This window comes from Phaenicophaeus curvirostris, chromosome 19 (assembly GCF_032191515.1).
Source record: "Phaenicophaeus curvirostris isolate KB17595 chromosome 19, BPBGC_Pcur_1.0, whole genome shotgun sequence".
NCBI classification, from domain to species: Eukaryota; Metazoa; Chordata; class Aves; order Cuculiformes; family Cuculidae; genus Phaenicophaeus; species Phaenicophaeus curvirostris.
The window spans coordinates 8,625,457-8,641,120 of NC_091410.1; the positions used below are offsets into that span (position 1 = coordinate 8,625,457).

Genomic DNA, 15,664 nt, shown 5'->3' on the forward strand with positions numbered 1-15,664 from the left:
GCGGGAGCGGGGGGGGGGCAGAAAAGGGGGGGACACCGGGGCCATGGCGGGGCGGGTTCAGCGCGGCACCCTGAGGGGGTGGGAACGGTAACGGCGGGGAGCGGGCCGGGGGGCGGGAGGAAGCGGGCCTGGCCGGGCTGGGCGGTGGGAGGGAGAGCAGGAGGGGCCTGGCCGGGCCGGGACCGTGGGAGGGAGAGCAGGAGGGGCCTGGCCGGGCCGGGACCGTGAGAGGGAGAGCAGGAGGGGCCTGGCCGGGCTGTATGGAGGGGCTGGAGGGGTCTGAGGGACCGGGTTAGGCTCGGTGCGTGGTCTGGAGTCTCTGAGGAACCTGAGGCGGCGTCCAAGGGCTGGAGGCGCTGAGGGACCTGGCCAGGCTGGGTCCAAGGGCTGGAGGCTATAAGGAACCTAGCCAGGCTGGGTCCAAGGGCGGGAGGCTATAAGGGACCTGGCCAGGCTAGGGTCCAAGGGCTGGAGGCGCTGAGGGACCTGGCCAGGCTGGGTCCAAGGGCTGGAGGCTATAAGGAACCTGGCCAGGCTGGGTCCAAGGGTTGGTGACCAGGAGGGGCCTGGCCGGGCTGGATGCAGGGGCTGAAGGGGTCTGAGGGACCTGGCCAGGCTGGGTCCATGGGCTTTGAGGTCTCTGAAAACACGGCAAGGCTGGGTCTATGGGCTGCGGGCTCTGAGGGTCTGTCGGCTGGAGAGCAGGAGGGGCTTGCCCAAGCTGAGGCTGAGAGCTGGAGGCTGTGAGGAACCTGGCCAGGCTGGGTCCAAGGGCTGGAGGCTGTGAGGAACCTGGCCAGACCGGGTCCAAGGGCTGGAGAGCAGGGAGGCTCTGCAGAGGGATCAGGACAGGCTGGATCCATGGGCTGATGCCAATGGGATGGGGTTCAACAGGGCTCAGTGCTGAGTCCTGCACTTGGGTCGCAACAACCAAAGCACCCCAAGACACGGTTGGCCCTCCTGGCTGCCAGGGCACTGCTGGTTCATGTTCAATTTGCCCAGAACGCCCAGATCCCTTTCCGCAGGACTGCTCTCCAGCCTCTTGCTCTCCAGTCTGTATGGACATCCAGGGTTGCTGTGTTGCAGTTGCAAAATCTGTCACTTGCCCTTGTTAAACTTAATGTGTTGAATTGCACAGTACCTTACCTGTGTCTTATAAGAAAAAAGGCTTTTAAAAACCTGAATGGCCTTTATTACTAGAAAACAAGTGGGAAATTAGGATACAAAGATATATTTTTTTCCATTTAAAATGTCTATTCTATTTAAATATTTAAATGGCCCTACCTGTGGCAGGGGGGTTGGAACTAGCTGGTCTTTAATGTCCTTTCCAACCCTATGTATTCTATGATTTTACGTTTTTTTCTATCTTAAATTTCTGAGGAAAGCAGCAGGGTTCATGCATCCGCACAAGTGTTGAGATCCCCTGGAGCTGGGTCCATGGGCTCATCCCAAGCCTGGTGTGGGGTGAAGTGGCCTGGTGCCAGCACAGTCTCTTCCCCAGAGAGCAGACCCAGTTAAGAGCCAGCGTAGTGGAAGAGGACACCGAGGAGTGGCAGAAGGATCCCGACTTCACAGGACTGGAGCGAGTGGGAGGCGTGGATCTGTCCTATACCAAAGGAGATGACACCACTGCCTGCGCTTCCTTGGTCATTCTCAGCTTCCCAGCCCTGGAGGTAATGGCCCGCGGGCTGCCTCACTCCACAGGGCCTTGTCCCAGTGGAAAAATGCCAGGGCACTCGTGGAAAACTTGCCCAAACACCACTGTTCACCACACCTCCACCTCACAGGACATCAGCACGTTATCACAAGTGGGCCCTCACTGCAAGAAGGACATTGAGGCATTGGGAGTGTGTCCAGCGAAGGGCAACAAAGCTGGGGAAGGGGCTGGAGAGCAAGTGTTACGAGGAGCGACCGAGTGACCTGGGGTTGCTTAGCCTGGAGAAAAGGAGGCTGAGGGGAGACCTCATTGCTCTTTACGACTGCCTGAAAGGAGGTTGTAGTGCGGTGGCTGCTGGTCTCTCCAAAGTAACAAGAGATAGGTTGAGAGGAAACACCCTCAAGTTGTTCCAAGGGTGGTTTAGATTGGATATTAGGAAAAATTTCTTCACTGAAAGGGTTCCTGGGCACTGGCAGAGGCTGCCCAGGGAAGTGGTGGAGTTGCCATACCTGGAGGGATTTAAAAGACGGGTGGATGAGGTGCTTGGGGATGGTTTAGTAGTGGACAGGTACAGTTTTAACTTGATGATTTCAAAGGTCTTTTCCAGCCAAACAATTTTGTGATTCTATGTGTGTTTAGCAGGGCCACCCACCATCCATTCAGCAAGAAACAGAGAAAAACATGTGAAGATGTAGACGTGAGTTTAGGAGATGGGATGCAAACCTCTAGAGATTCTTGGGATTACAGGAATTGCAGGGTGTGGAGGGATAGCTTTGGTATACATTCCTGCGAGCTGGTAAATTGAAGAATGCCAGGATGGGATGCAGCCTGTGGTCAGGCACAGAGGTCTGTAACTGGCTTAGGTGCGCTCAGGAAATCAGTTAGGCCCTGTCCAGAGGGAGACAAAAAGGATCATTAGGATTCGGTGCATATCAAGAGAGGAAATGGAAGCGTTTGGGGAACTCAAAGAGCACAGGTTGTGTTTGTGAGTCCTTGCTGGGAATCAACTCATAATATGGGATGTGATGTATAAAAGTCTGTTCAAAACCACCATGAATCCCACATCCCACGGTCATTTTACTTCACTTAATAAAAATTTTTGGCCTCTTTCCCAGCTTTCAAAATGATATCAAAATGATCTTTAAGTGTGAAACCTCTAACAGGCAGAAAAATAAAGTTTAGTACAGACCAGTGGGATTTTTATAGACTGAATTTCAAATTCTGCCTTGATTCTTGACTTACCCTGCGTGGAAGTTTGTTTGTCCTGTCAGACAGGGTTTCTTTTGGCATTTCCCTGCCTGGAGATAAAGGCCTTTTGACAGCTCTCTGGCTAGGGGAATTTTGAGGGCCCCGCTGGGTACTTGAAGAGCTGCCCTAATTTTATTTTAAGGACTTTGCTCTCAGGCAGGATGTGGTGGGTGATGTCCAGCTCTCTTCTGCCAGTAGTCCACTATCCACCTCCTGCTTTAACTGACTGACAGACTGATGCAACCTGACAACTCTGGCTTTGTAGGAGAGATCCAAAAGCAGAATATTTAAAAAGAATGGGAGTAAGGGGCATAGACCAGTAGAGATGCCTCTGCAACAGTCAGGAACCAACCTGCAAAGTCCTGGAGGTCATTGTCTTTGCACTGTCCCACTGCTCCCAGGTGCTGTACGAGGATTGCCAGATGGTGGCTGTGAATGCCCCATACGTGTCAGGATTCCTCGCCTTCCGAGAGGTCCCATTCCTGGTGGAAGCTGTTCAGAGGCTTCAGCAGAAGGAGCCCAGGCTCAAACCTCAGGTGTGGCATATTTCTTTGTCCCAAGCTGAGATGTGATGAGGGCTTAGAGTGATGCTGAATGGTGTTCCTCCCTCTGCTGAGGCCACATTTTGTGGCTGTTTTCTGTTGGCAGGGTGGAAAGGGCAGTGTCAGAGTTTTATCGAAGCATCTGTTGCCCTTAGGATCAGGGATGCGAAGGCAAGAAGAGCCAGGTCACCCTTGGTGATGGGAGTCCCATTCTGGGTGCAGTGCTGGTGAAGAGTGCTGCCAGCTCATGCTGCTGAGCCTTGAGGGCCAGGTGTAGACAGCACCGTGGGAAGACCCCTACAGAGAGAAGCAAAGGGACTAAGACAGACTCCTTCTTCCTCGCAGGGCCAGCATCACTGTTTGTTTATCGTAGTGGCTCGCAGTGTGCGGGAATTAACATTTCTTGTTCGGCTTTTTTAGGTCCTCCTTGTAGACGGGAATGGCCTGCTCCATCACAGAGGTAGGACGTTACTGAGGAGCCCTGCTCTCCATTATCCCTGTGCTGCCACTTGAGATTTCTGTTCTCTGGCATCCTGCAGTTACAGTGATTTATTTTTGGCAGGATTTGGTGTAGCCTGTCACCTTGGAGTCCTGACAGATCTGCCATGTATTGGAGTGGCCAAGAATCTCCTGCAAGTGGATGGCTTGGCCAAGGATAAGCTGCACAGAGAGCAGGTTAGACCAGGCTGGGAATTTATTTGCGCTCTTTAATATCCCAAGAGAACTGGGGCAGCCGCATACAAGTACTTTCTATCCAGCTGACCTTGTGTTTATCTCTAGATTCGTTCCCTGCAGAAGGAAGGAGATACATTCCCACTGATGGGCACTTCAGGGAGAGTTCTGGGCATGGTAAGCTGTGGGGAGTTTCCTTTCCACTTGACCATCAAGTCTTGCAGCTTCCTGTAGCTGGGAGCACTCGAGGATGTTGCCTCTATAGTGGGACTGTTCTCAGTTCTGGCGCAGGGGGCACGGTGTGAGCAGGTAACACTGCTTTCCCCTTCCTGGGAGCAAAAACATTTGTAGAAAGAGTTGACAGTTCAGGTGTTGGATATATCCACACCCTTGGCTGTGGCCTCTGAGGTGCTGTGCTGCAGCACCCCTGTTTGTCACCCACAACCATGGAGAGGTGCCAATTCTGTAGCACCTTACCAGGAGGCAGCATGGGAGCATTTAGTGCAGTAGAGCCCTGCACAGGAAGTGGGAAGCTGTAAGAAACTGGTGTTATTTCAACATAGTCTGCATTAGCAAGTCTCACTGCTTCCCAAAGTCGTGGGAGGCATTTGAGGAAGGACCACAGGGGTCCAAAAGGGCAAACAATCCCTGTGAGATACTGGAAAGCAGAGGGTCAAGAAGGCTGGGAGTTACCAAGTATAGAGCCACCATCCCACCTTCTGAAGGCAACTGGCTAGCTTATAATTCATCTGCTACTCTGTGTTTGTTAAAATAAGCCTCTTAAGTATTTGATCTTTCTTGTTTCTGAATGCATAGGCCCTGCGTAGCTGCAGGAACAGCTCTAAGCCGCTTTATATCTCTGTGGGTCACAAGGTGTGCCTGGAGACAGCTGTGCATCTAGTCAAGTCCTGCTGCAAGTATCGGATCCCAGAGCCCATCCGCCAGGTACAAAAGCAGGGCAGCTGAGCAAGGGGAAGGATGGCCTGGGGTCGGGAAGCAGGCAGTGGAGAGGGCTGTGGATTCCAAGCCTATGGCAGTGTTTCAGAACCTCAGTTTGCCACTCATCTGCAGCTGGCACCCTTCTTGCTGGCCTGTTCTCCCCAGCCTGTTGTATTGTTTACGTGGTAGTTAACCAATCTTTCCTTCTTCCTCGTGTGTTCTTCTGATGCAGTGCCTGGAAGCACACACAGCCTTCACTGCAGATCCAGCCTGACTGAGTTCTTGGTTCCTCTCTGCAGACAACTTCTGTGGTCCTGTTGTTAATCCTCAGGAGCTGGAAATGCAGTTTTCCTGGGCGCTTTGAGCCTAGCATAGACTGCAGTGCTGTTCCTCTGAGCTTTCCCCCGCTGCTGCACTCCGCAAGGAGCTGCAGGCTCTGGGGTGGCAGCCAGCCGGTAGGTGACAGCACTGGATCACTGTCAGCGAGCCGCAGCTGCCACCAAGGCGCAGCTTCAGACTGATGGCATCTCAGCAGGGCTTGAGGAAAGGATCCTGAGAAGTGCAAAGCCTCTGGGACTTCTACCCCGCAGTGTGCATCCCTTCTTTTAGGGTCACCCTGCTGTTAGTGGCTCAAGCAGACCAGACCCAGCGACTGCCCAGGGAGCAGGGTCCCTTCAGGTGTCTGTGTTTGTGACGCTGTCCTGGCACTCGCTGTTCGCATTGCTGCACCTCCGTGCTTGTCCAGTGTCTGGGCACCTTTGTTCTGCAGCTCCTCAGAGCAGCGCTATGGTGATCCTGCTGAGGGATCTTACGCAGTCCCTGCACACAGGAGTTTCTCATTGGCACTGCAGTGTTCTCTGAAAGTAGAGTCTTGAGTATTTAGTTATAAACCAGACAAGAATCTAACACCTTGGAGCAAAACAAACCTTGAAGCATCCAAAGCAGAACTGGAGTTTCTGATCTCACAAACCACTACCTGCCAGACGGGAGTAGGCTGATACATCTTCTTATGTAATCTCTTCCAGCAAGGGAGAGATGCCTCCGCAGAGCTCTGAGCTAGCTCTGCAGTTTCGTGTGTTCAGAGGCAAGGGGAAAAGCATTCCCTTCGGAGTAGAAAGGTGTCTTAGAGCTTTTCATCACCCTCATTTTATTTCCAACTGTCTCTAGTATTTGTCTGTTCTGAGCCTCTTACAGTTCTCTAACTATGACTTTTATTTAAAGTGATGGAATGATTTTTTTTTCACTTTGCTTAAAGAGAGATGGAAAATCTAAAAAAAAAAAGAGTATGTTTATTGTAGAGGTAGAGGGATGGCAGGAGATAAGGACGTTTAAATCCTTCAATGGGACTTCTCCCTCTTGCAGTTCCTTTGTGTGGTAACTGTCACAGATCTTGACACAGGACAGAGCTGGAAGCCTCAGCTCTTGCGCACCTATAGCTGGAGTTAGGAAGCAGAAGACTTGGAGAATCCTGCTGTGGATGGCAGCCTTTTAGCTGTGGTGCGTCCCCAGAACAAGTGCACAGACCTGGTGGCTGATGTGCTTATGGCTTTCCCCGTGTCATGAAAGACTTGTGGACCATTAGCTCTTAGTGTGCTAGTGCCTGTAGCCCTAGAATTAAAATGCTCTTAAGAGAGCTCAACTGCCCAGACTTTTCTGAGGCTCTCGGTGGTTTGTATGAAGGTCGTACTGTGCTGCAGCACTTGTGGTGCTGTGTAGCAGTGGTGGGAACCTGAACCTTCTACCTTCCAAGAGGTGTGACTGGCCAGTCTGTACAGGGTGTGTATCCCTGCAGTATCTAGGCAGAAGCAGTTTGATTTGCATTCACCCCCCAGTGTGGCTATGCTGCCAAAGGAGTTGTGGCTGTGATACAAGTGAGAGAAGTGATCTTTCAGCGAAAGCAGAGGGAAGTTCATTACCACCTCCAATCAGTATTTATGTTGTACTTAGTCCCTGCTCTGCATGTAAGAGCAAGGTTGACCTGAGAGGGTTTTGCTTGCATGGGGGTGATCTCTCTGCACAGCCAGCTTGTGAGATTTTGAGGTTCTTCTGCAGAGTGTTGGTCATTTGGAGACACCCAGATGGGGTTTGAGGCAGATGAGAGCCGCTCTCCCAGTAAAATAAGCAAAGCATTCAAACTGAATGGCATAGGAACAATACCAAACCCTACTGAGAGCCACTGCCCTTGCCTGCTTCTGGCAGATTTCAGAACCCCTCTCCAGTGTCTGCCCATGCTCCGAGCCTCCTCAGACCCAGCATCCCCATGCACAGCAGGGAAACAGAAGCTTTTAATGCTCTCCAGTGACAAGAATTGCACTGGGACTGATTGCTCTGCTCTCGTTGTGTCAGGTTCCTGGTTGGCTACACACCAGCCTCCATCCAGCTCACTCGATGATCCTTTTAGCTCCAGCTGGCGCCTTGCCTGGCTGGTTCCTGCTGGCTCTGGCCGGGGTTGATAGGATGGCCTGATGTTGCTCCAGCCCACCATGAAGGATAGAAGTAGGCCTGTCCAGAGCTGTGAATTTCTGCAGGTCACATCATGTGAAGTATTAAATGCTTGCCCTTAGGAAAACTGCAAAATAAGCCATCATCTCTCTCCTCTGTGTGAATAGCTCCCGCTGCCCAGTGAAGAAGTCAAACAGCTGATACGCTGAGACTCTTAACTCCCTTCGAATGTGCCCCCACTGCACACTTGCTGTGTGCCTAGGGATCACCACTGCCTCTCATAAAATAGGCAAAGCAGCAATTCCAGACCCTAATGCCAGCACTAGTCCCCTCCAAAAATAGAAACAATCTGTGAGGATTATTACGGGACAGTTATCCATCTTATTGATTAGCCTCTTGGTTAATACGCTGGGTTAAGCTGTCTCTCAGTGCTGCGTTAGGAGTGAGGACTGGCCAGTAACTTGCCACCTAATCAAACATTATTTTCTGTTACCAGCAGAACGTGGTTGGGGTTTTTCTTCCCTAGAAAAATAGTTTACAGACATGACTTTTGCTACCTTGGTCTCCCAGCAGGGACTGTATTGAACAACCTCCTTCCCTTGTTATAAAATACATCACGTAATCTCTTATCCTGAAGAGTGATCAAAGTTATTTGTCAGTTCAGTTATGAAACTGTCCAATTATAGAGAGAAGGGAAAAAAATCTCCCAAACAAACCACCCCTTACATAACTATTTTTCATTCTCAAGCTTGCAGAATTGTTAAGCAGTTGTGAAGCTGTGTTTCCAGCAATAAGCAGGCAGAGCCTCCACCCGAGAGGTCTGACTGGGAGCGGTGGGGATGGAGAAGTGGTGAGGAGCTTCTTGAGGTACAGGAGAGACTCTTCAGAAGTAGAACAGCTAGGAGAGTAGCAAATGCTTCAAGGACAGCCACTGGGGATGCGTTAACCCACTTTATTAGCATGATCGTCGTGTGCTGTGAAGCTTTTCCAGCTGGGAAGGTCACATACTGTTTTTTTAAGTGGAAAGAGACTGCTTTTGAGGTGGGGCACAGCAGCTGCTCGAAAACATCATGTTGAAGCGGTGTCTTTGAAAATGGAAGTTTCTAAAAGAGGAAAAAACGTTGAGGGAATGTGGAAATCAACTACCAGTTCTCAAATTTGCCCAAGATCTGCATGCTTGTGATAGCACCTAAGGATATTCTGCACTAGAAAGCTGAACAATAACCCTTCTGGGGAACAAGAACATCCAGTAAATGCCCAGTAACACTTTCTGTAGCTCTTAGGGTTTCCATTGGTGTTCTCCTTGCCCCACTCTGATGGCATGCTGTCCTGCACTGCTGACACAGCAATCTGGTTTTACTGGTGAGCTGGGGAGGGAACACGCCACAGGAGGGTCTTATCAGAAGAGGAAGAGAGGAACGGGGAGCTTGCATGAAGGTGGGTTTGATGTGGTTGGTGATGGTTTCCAAACTCAATCTCAAATGAGGAGGGCAGTAAACCATAAGTTTTGTTAAGTATCAACATTTCTCCTTTTGATTTTGGTACTGGAAAGCAGTGTCCAGAGCATGGATACAGCCTGGCGTTGTCTTCCTTGGCAGCTTTGCCTTTGCACTCATGAGGTAGGATAGTGTGAAAGGTCTGTTAGTCACGTGCCCTGCAACTGCTGCCAAGAAGTGATAGAGCCAGGGACGTGCTTGTATCTCATCTCTGTTTGCTTTTAGTGAATGTTTTTACCTGCTTTAGCTGCATAATTACCATCGCATAGGCAGGATAAGCCAAACTCTTGCCTAGGGAGAAGAATATGCAGCAGATGAGTGGTGTGCTTCTCCATCTGTTGCTGCATCATGCAACTGCTGGAACAGAGGAAGGAAAAGGATGGGTACAAGAATGGGCAATGCCAGCTTCTCTCTTTTCATCCTGTGTCTTCTTGGGAACTCACTTGCAGAATTGCCTTATTCCCCAGTTCTTCACATCCCTCTCCATAGCCTTGTTCCCTCTCTTGGTTTACAGTTTCCTGTGGAGGGCAAAGTACTATTTCTCAGCTGATAAGTCACCAGAAAAGCTAATCTTTTGGGAACATCACAGTGTCACAGCTATAAAGACCATGGATGATCTTGGAGTGCTGTGATCCTGAAGGCTGCAGCCAGTACCCGCAAGCAGTGCCAGTGTGAGTCCCTGTTAGCAGAGTCCTGGGGCCCAGCTTCTGTTTCACTGAGTGAAGGTTATTGCAGCAGAGTCCATGGGGTTTTCTGCTGTGCTGGGACAAGTCAATAAAATGCTCCAGTCCTTCCCGCTTTTTGAGGAGGAATCTGTGAGCCACTATCTCCTGCTAAATTACCTTGCAATGCTGCAGAGATCTGCATTCACATCCATATGGTTTTGCCACTCCCAAGAACTTTCTGGAAGCCAGGAAACATCCTGCTTTTGTACGTCAGTATAAGCTGAAGGTTTTAGCTAGCCTTGAGCAAAAGGGATGAAGATCCCAAGGAACAGAGGAGTGGGCAGAGTCCCAGGCTGAAGGGAAGTCATCTTTATCTATGAGCATTTTGCTGATGCACAGGATCTCAGCACTATGGAGACCTGTATGTGATCCTGCTGTGGAGTGAGAGTGGTGCAGCAGCTTCCGATGGCTCTGTTGGAGAAGTAGAGGGGCAGGCAGCAAGGGTTCAGGGAATGTCATATCTGCCCCTGAAATGGACTGTTCTCCAGTAAGGCTGGAGGTCTGGGACCCTCTGTTTCTTCATTTTAAGTCTTCATTCTCCCAAGCATCTTGCAGTGAGGCACAGAAACCAAACAAGGAAAGAAGCATGCAGGTTCCTCTTTACAGCACAGTCATACACGAGCTATTAATGATGTACTGACATCAGGGTGTGCAAGAGCGGACTGAGGTAACAAAGAGGAGGCACCAAGCAGGCTGGTCAATCCATTTTCACTCATTTTCCTTCTTAATTCCAGGCTGATATTAGATCGAGGGAGTATATACGGAAGCAGCTGTGTTCACCACTGGAGGTCATCTCTGCTGGGCCAGAGAGGTAGGTGTGTGGGCAGCCCAAGCAGCTGCCTCTCCAAAGGGGATCTGCTCATGTAATGATCTTCAGTAATGGCATTAAGGGGACAGGCAGGGTAACAAGGTGAGCTCAAGTGACACCAGGACGTGTGCTGCCTCCAGAAAGGGTGATTTCTGGTGATTGTAGCCATGCTGCTTCACACGTTTGTTCCCTGAGCACCATGTCCTGGACTGGGGAAGGTCGTTGGGGATTTGGTCTGTTTCCGTTGCCTGCAATAAGCAAAGCACTAACGCCTACAGGTGTGACATGAGGGCTACAGAAATATCCTGCTGGGTGTGGATTCTGCCCCGAGAAAGTGAGGGGAGGGTCAGACTCCCCCATTCTTACATAATGTGGGCCAGCAGCGGCTCTGTTATCGGTGTAAATCTGTTGCAGGAGTTCCTTGTGTGGTGGCTACGCTGCCTCTTCAGCAGAGTTCACGGAAGTGGTGTTGGGTTGCCTGAAGAGCTACTTGGGGATGAGTGAAGTGTGTCAGGACTCAAAGCCCATTCTACTCTGAGGGTCCTGACGGACTAGAAGGAATGAAGGTTGCTAGTGGCAGTAGTGAGGGATTACTTATGCTGGCTGAGGCGGCTCTTCTGGATTCCTTAGGATGCCTGGATGGTGCAACTCATTGTGCTTTGCTCAGCACCTCTGTTTGAGTCAGGCAGCCAGAAGCAAAAGAAGGGGCTTTCTCTGCTTTTGGACAGCGTGGCCAGGCCATGGGGGTAGCCTCGGGTGGGTGTCCTCTGTTTGGGCTGGAGCTTCGTCTCTGACACCTCTGACACCTCCCTGCCGTGGCAGATGCTTAAGCTCCCACAAAGGTGAGCTAGTTTGGAGTTCTGCGCACCAGAGAAACCAAACTCATTCCATTTATGACCATGTATCTCAAAACTTGTGTGCCTGAGCCTCTTATTCACCAAATTGGTTTCTACTTTTTAAGTCTGTGACCCTTACTTGTTTTTGTTCCCAGCAGAGAAGAAGAGGCTGAACTGGATGATTAGTCTGATGCCAGAAGAAACAGCAGGGCTCCTCTTCACTGGATCCTCTCCTCAACCAAGACTGTGGTTCTGTCAAATGCCACCTCAGGGGAGAGCATTGCAAGACTGTGCCTGTCAGGACAGCCCCTGCCACTGTGTGTGGTTCTGGGTGCAGGCAGACCAGCTGCTCTTCAAGAAAAATGTTCAGAGCATATTTCTCAGGGTTGATTTTTAAGCATTTTAAAACTATTTCTGTAAGCAAATGTACACTTTTGTTGCGGCAGCTTCTTTAAGTACTTGGGCAATTGCAGGAGATGATTTACAAAGACTTAACTTAGTTGTAAAGGAGCCCCAGAGCTGGTCTTTGGCTCCCACAACACCTCTGTGGCACAGAGACTTCCTTTCTCATCATTTTTGGAGCGGCTTCCACCCAGTCCCTGCAGCCTGTACTGTGATACTCACTTTGAGCATCTCCAGGGAACAGAAGCCCAGTACGCAGCTCCGGCTGGTCCTGACAGACGGGCAGAGGACGTTGTGTTTCAGGTGGGCGTGTGACTCACGAGGGAGGGGATGAAGCCAACATTCTGCTGCGGATTTTGGAAGAGACTTAGAGGTCTGAGTGCCCATACCTGAGAAGCTTTCTGTCTGTCTGGTGTCAGTGGCTTCTGCGTGCCAGCTGCCTCACTGCCCGACCTTGGTGGCTGCGTGCGGGGCACTGTTTGTGCTGGGCACATGGTGCTCCAGTGTTGCTAGTCTTGGTGGGAGCTTGCTCTGTGTTGCTGCTGAAGCACAATTCAGATGGGAGGGCGTTATGGTACTGATACTCACTTGGTGTTCCTGTCACCCTCTGTGCTGTGGTGCTGGTGGTGCAAACTAGTTCTTCCTGAAGGAACGATCATCTCAGGGGAAAGGTTTTCCCATCAAGGAGAATGGGGAGGGAGGTCCTTCCTAATACACAAATCACTCAGAGTGGCCATATCCCAGGGTTGAGTTTTTGCAGTCCAAGTGGGCCAGGAGCACTCGTGTCAGTTCAGGAGCAAGCTCTGTGCACCCAGGACACTTGGACCTAGACCCATCAGTTAAGTCATTTGCGAAGCTTTGCTTTAGCAGCAGAGCACAAACAGTTTTTATTCCTGAATCGACAGCCAGTCATGTCCCATTTGCAGGGCTAAAGCTTTTCCTCCAAAGTTGTGGGTCCCCAGTTGGATTCGGCAGGTTCTTCCTGAGCACTTCCAAAGAAACTAGGAGCAGATAGATGACTTCTTGAACACAGCCAAAACTGGCACATCGATTTTAAAAATCATGGCTGTGTAAGGTTCCAGCCTGAAGACGACAAAGGATGTTCTCCTGGGATGGGAGAGGGATGCTCTGGATGAGGACTCCTCTGGTCTGTGTTAATTGCTGTTGAGAACTTCACTTTTGCATAAATTTATTTTGCAACTTTTGTCCCTCTTTTCTCACCGCCACCTCAGTCTCGATTTGGGGGCAGGGGACATTCAGCCCCTTCCTCATGCCTGTGCAGCATCCGACTGTGCAGGAGCCTGGGCTGGTTCTCCGAGTGCTGGCGGGCAAAGAGAGGAACTGGGGAACTTGGCTCCCCTGGAGTGCTGCTGGGCTGATCCTCTGGAGCATTGGGGCTGACAGGATGCCCCAAGAAGGAGCATCCAGGTTGGTGTCTGACGCTGACTTTGGCTGAGGACAGGGTTGTGGGAGGCTGAGGGATGCACAGCAGTCTTCTCACTTCTTCAGACATCAAGGACACAGCGTCTCTTTGGGCACTGACATGGCCCTAGGAAGGAGAGCGCGGCAGTGACCGACACCTGGAGTGGCTGGGGGGAAGCAGCCTCAGCCTGGATGCTCATAAGGGAGGACTGCGAATTGTGTAATTAACAGTGGTATCCTACTCTCTCTGGAACAGGAAGCTCAGTCTGGCTTAACGAGGGAGGGTTTGCTGTGCAGTGCTGTCTTCTCGTAAAGATTTGCTGAGGAATTCCCTCCAGTGCTCCCCGCTTCGGGACACGGCCAGGTGCCTTCAGCTCCAAGCACAGACACCCTTCATGCCTTTTCTGCTAGAACTACTGGACTTGGGATGAGCCCTGTGACAGGGGCATTAAGTAGTGAGCTCTTACTGGGAGGAACTGGTCTGGGACTTTTCCCAGCTCTTCCCACTAATCATGGAACCACTGTCAACAGTGGTGTTCATCTGTTTTCTCATTCCAACCACACATGCAGCAGCACTTCACTAGCCCGTGGGGACAGGGTCTTCTATAGCCTGTCACAAATTGAAGCACGTATGACACTCAGTGGGTAGGGGACATCTGTTTCTTAGATCTTGTGGGCAGAACACCAGGGAAATACATCTTGTCTTTTTTCGCTGATTGCCTTGCCCTGAGGAGCTGGGCTGCTACAGCACATGGGACCAGCCCAGGTGCATCCCAAATTCCAGGTCACACCCCTCCCACTGCAGATTTATCTCAGAGGCGCTGAAACACTGAATCTGGCTCAGGTGGGCCAGAGGAGGGGTATGTCAGGAGTAGAGCAGGCTCATTCCCTGGGGATTCCTTCCTGGAAAAGGAGGTTCCTCAGCAGATGGGACTGCAGCTCCTCCTGACCCTGCCGTGCAGCTGAAGCTGGTGAGTGGCTCAAGTTTATGTTCTCCTGATATGTCAGTGATTCTGTGTGCTTTTGGTTGGTGTTTGACCATGAATGGGTTGGGCTGTGCTGGTTGGTAGAGGTTCTGCAGCAAAAGGCATGAGCTGGGCTATGTTGACCCCTGTTTCTCAACAGGATTGTGGGGCTGTTGCTGCTCCAGGTCTGCAGCTGGGGGTTGTCTCTTCCTGCAGGGCTCTGGATGCTCTGGTGTGTGTAGGGCTAGTGCAGTTGCCATGTGAGAGAGATGGTGCTGGTAGCGCTGCCGAGCACTGCAGCCTGTGGGGAGATGCCTCTGCCTGGGGGGGTGAAGAGCTAACATTAAAAAAGCAAAGAGCATCAAAATGCATCCCTGTGCACTGCTTCCCCCAGGCATTGCTGCTCACTGCCCCTTCCCCCTGTGGGGATTGATGGGTCTCAGCACTTGTCTTATTTTGAGTGCAGGTAAACTCCAGAGATCAGGTGACGTTGGATTAAAATCACCTTTACGGGGTTTAGGTGGAGGATGGGTGTTGCTGTGGTGGTGAGAACTTGCAACCCTCCCTGCCAACCCGGTGGAGCCGAGGGCTCTGTCCTGCTTGTGTTTGCAGCTACCTGTACTGTGTGATGCTCTTGCAGCTGCCAAAACCTGGGAGGTGGTTAAACAAACAGACTAATCTCTGTGTTTGGTGTCCACTTGTGGCTCTCTGAACAGAATAAGGGATTAACTTGGTCTTTATCTAATTGGCTTATAAACTACGGAAGGGAAAATCGCTTTGTAATGCATGAAACCTCCTCTTAATGGAAACTCAGAGACAAGAGCCCAAGTGTCCTTTCCCAAGTAAACTCATGCCCATCTATTCCTTTTTAAGTTTCTGCTCACTGGAAATCAGCTTTTCTGGATGATAAGTATTTGTTCTCCTGTTCCCAACAATTTATTGCAGACTTGTTGGAAAGCTTTGCCTTTTGTTGTCGCCAAAGTTACTTTCCTCTTTAATACATCTGTCTGTAACTGTTCAGGAATCTGTGGATGGGTCTCATTGCTTGGTATAACGATTCCTGAGTGCTGCTGGTGAAGAGGGCGTAGAAACTGAAGGGGAGGATGATGGAGAGATGAAGGAGGGAGATTGAATCCTCTCTCGTGGCTACAATGGGGGCTCTGTAAAAAGGAGAAAGCTGTTGGTATAGTTCTGTAGCTTCTCACTACAATGAAATAACGCGCCGTGACACAATCCTTGCCCCTCTGCTGTGTGCCTGGAGGATGGATTAGGGCTGACTACCTTTGGTTAAGCTGATCAGCCACCTCTGCAGCTTTATTGTGCTGCCCGGTGGGGCTGGGCTACAGCACTAACATCCTCCTGCTCTGCCTTGGCTGGCTGCTCCATAGTCTGGATTGTTGGGATGTGCCATGTGCCTTTGGATTTCCTGACTCTCTGCTGTGCTCTCTGTAAGCGACGTGGCACCGAGACAGCTCTTCAAAATGCTTCCTGCTGGAGTGGTGTTGGGGGT

At 50.9% G+C, this 15,664-nt stretch overlaps 1 protein-coding gene across 3 annotated transcripts; it reads left to right on the forward strand.

The window, feature by feature from the left end:
• Positions 1-40: 40 nt before the first annotated feature.
• ENDOV (endonuclease V) lies at positions 41-12,959 on the forward strand. Of its 3 annotated transcripts, none has more exons than XM_069872437.1 (9): positions 41-87; positions 1,502-1,673; positions 3,307-3,441; positions 3,868-3,907; positions 4,010-4,122; positions 4,228-4,296; positions 4,936-5,064; positions 10,456-10,532; positions 11,521-12,959. In XM_069872437.1, the coding sequence occupies exons 1-9, from the start codon at positions 44-46 to the stop codon at positions 11,549-11,551; spliced, it is 810 nt and encodes a 269-aa protein (XP_069728538.1). In that variant the 5' UTR covers positions 41-43; the 3' UTR covers positions 11,552-12,959. The 3 variants fall into 3 exon arrangements, with proteins under 3 accessions (XP_069728538.1, XP_069728539.1, XP_069728540.1); XM_069872438.1 differs by having other exon boundaries at positions 11,524-12,959; XM_069872439.1 differs by lacking the exon at positions 4,936-5,064.
• The last annotated feature ends 2,705 nt before the right edge of the window (positions 12,960-15,664 follow it).

What these genes read in the sequence shown, in the direction of transcription:
- ENDOV (XM_069872437.1), top strand. Translation starts at nt 44, where the DNA reads ATGGCGGGGCGGGTTCAGCGCGGCACCCTGAGGGGGTGGGAACG. An exon ending in TCAGCTTCCCAGCCCTGGAG is followed by an intron (nt 1,674 to 3,306) that starts GTAATGGCCCGC and finishes CACTGCTCCCAG; the next exon opens with GTGCTGTACGAGGATTGCCA. An exon ending in TGGCCTGCTCCATCACAGAG is followed by an intron (nt 3,908 to 4,009) that starts GTAGGACGTTAC and finishes TATTTTTGGCAG; the next exon opens with GATTTGGTGTAGCCTGTCAC.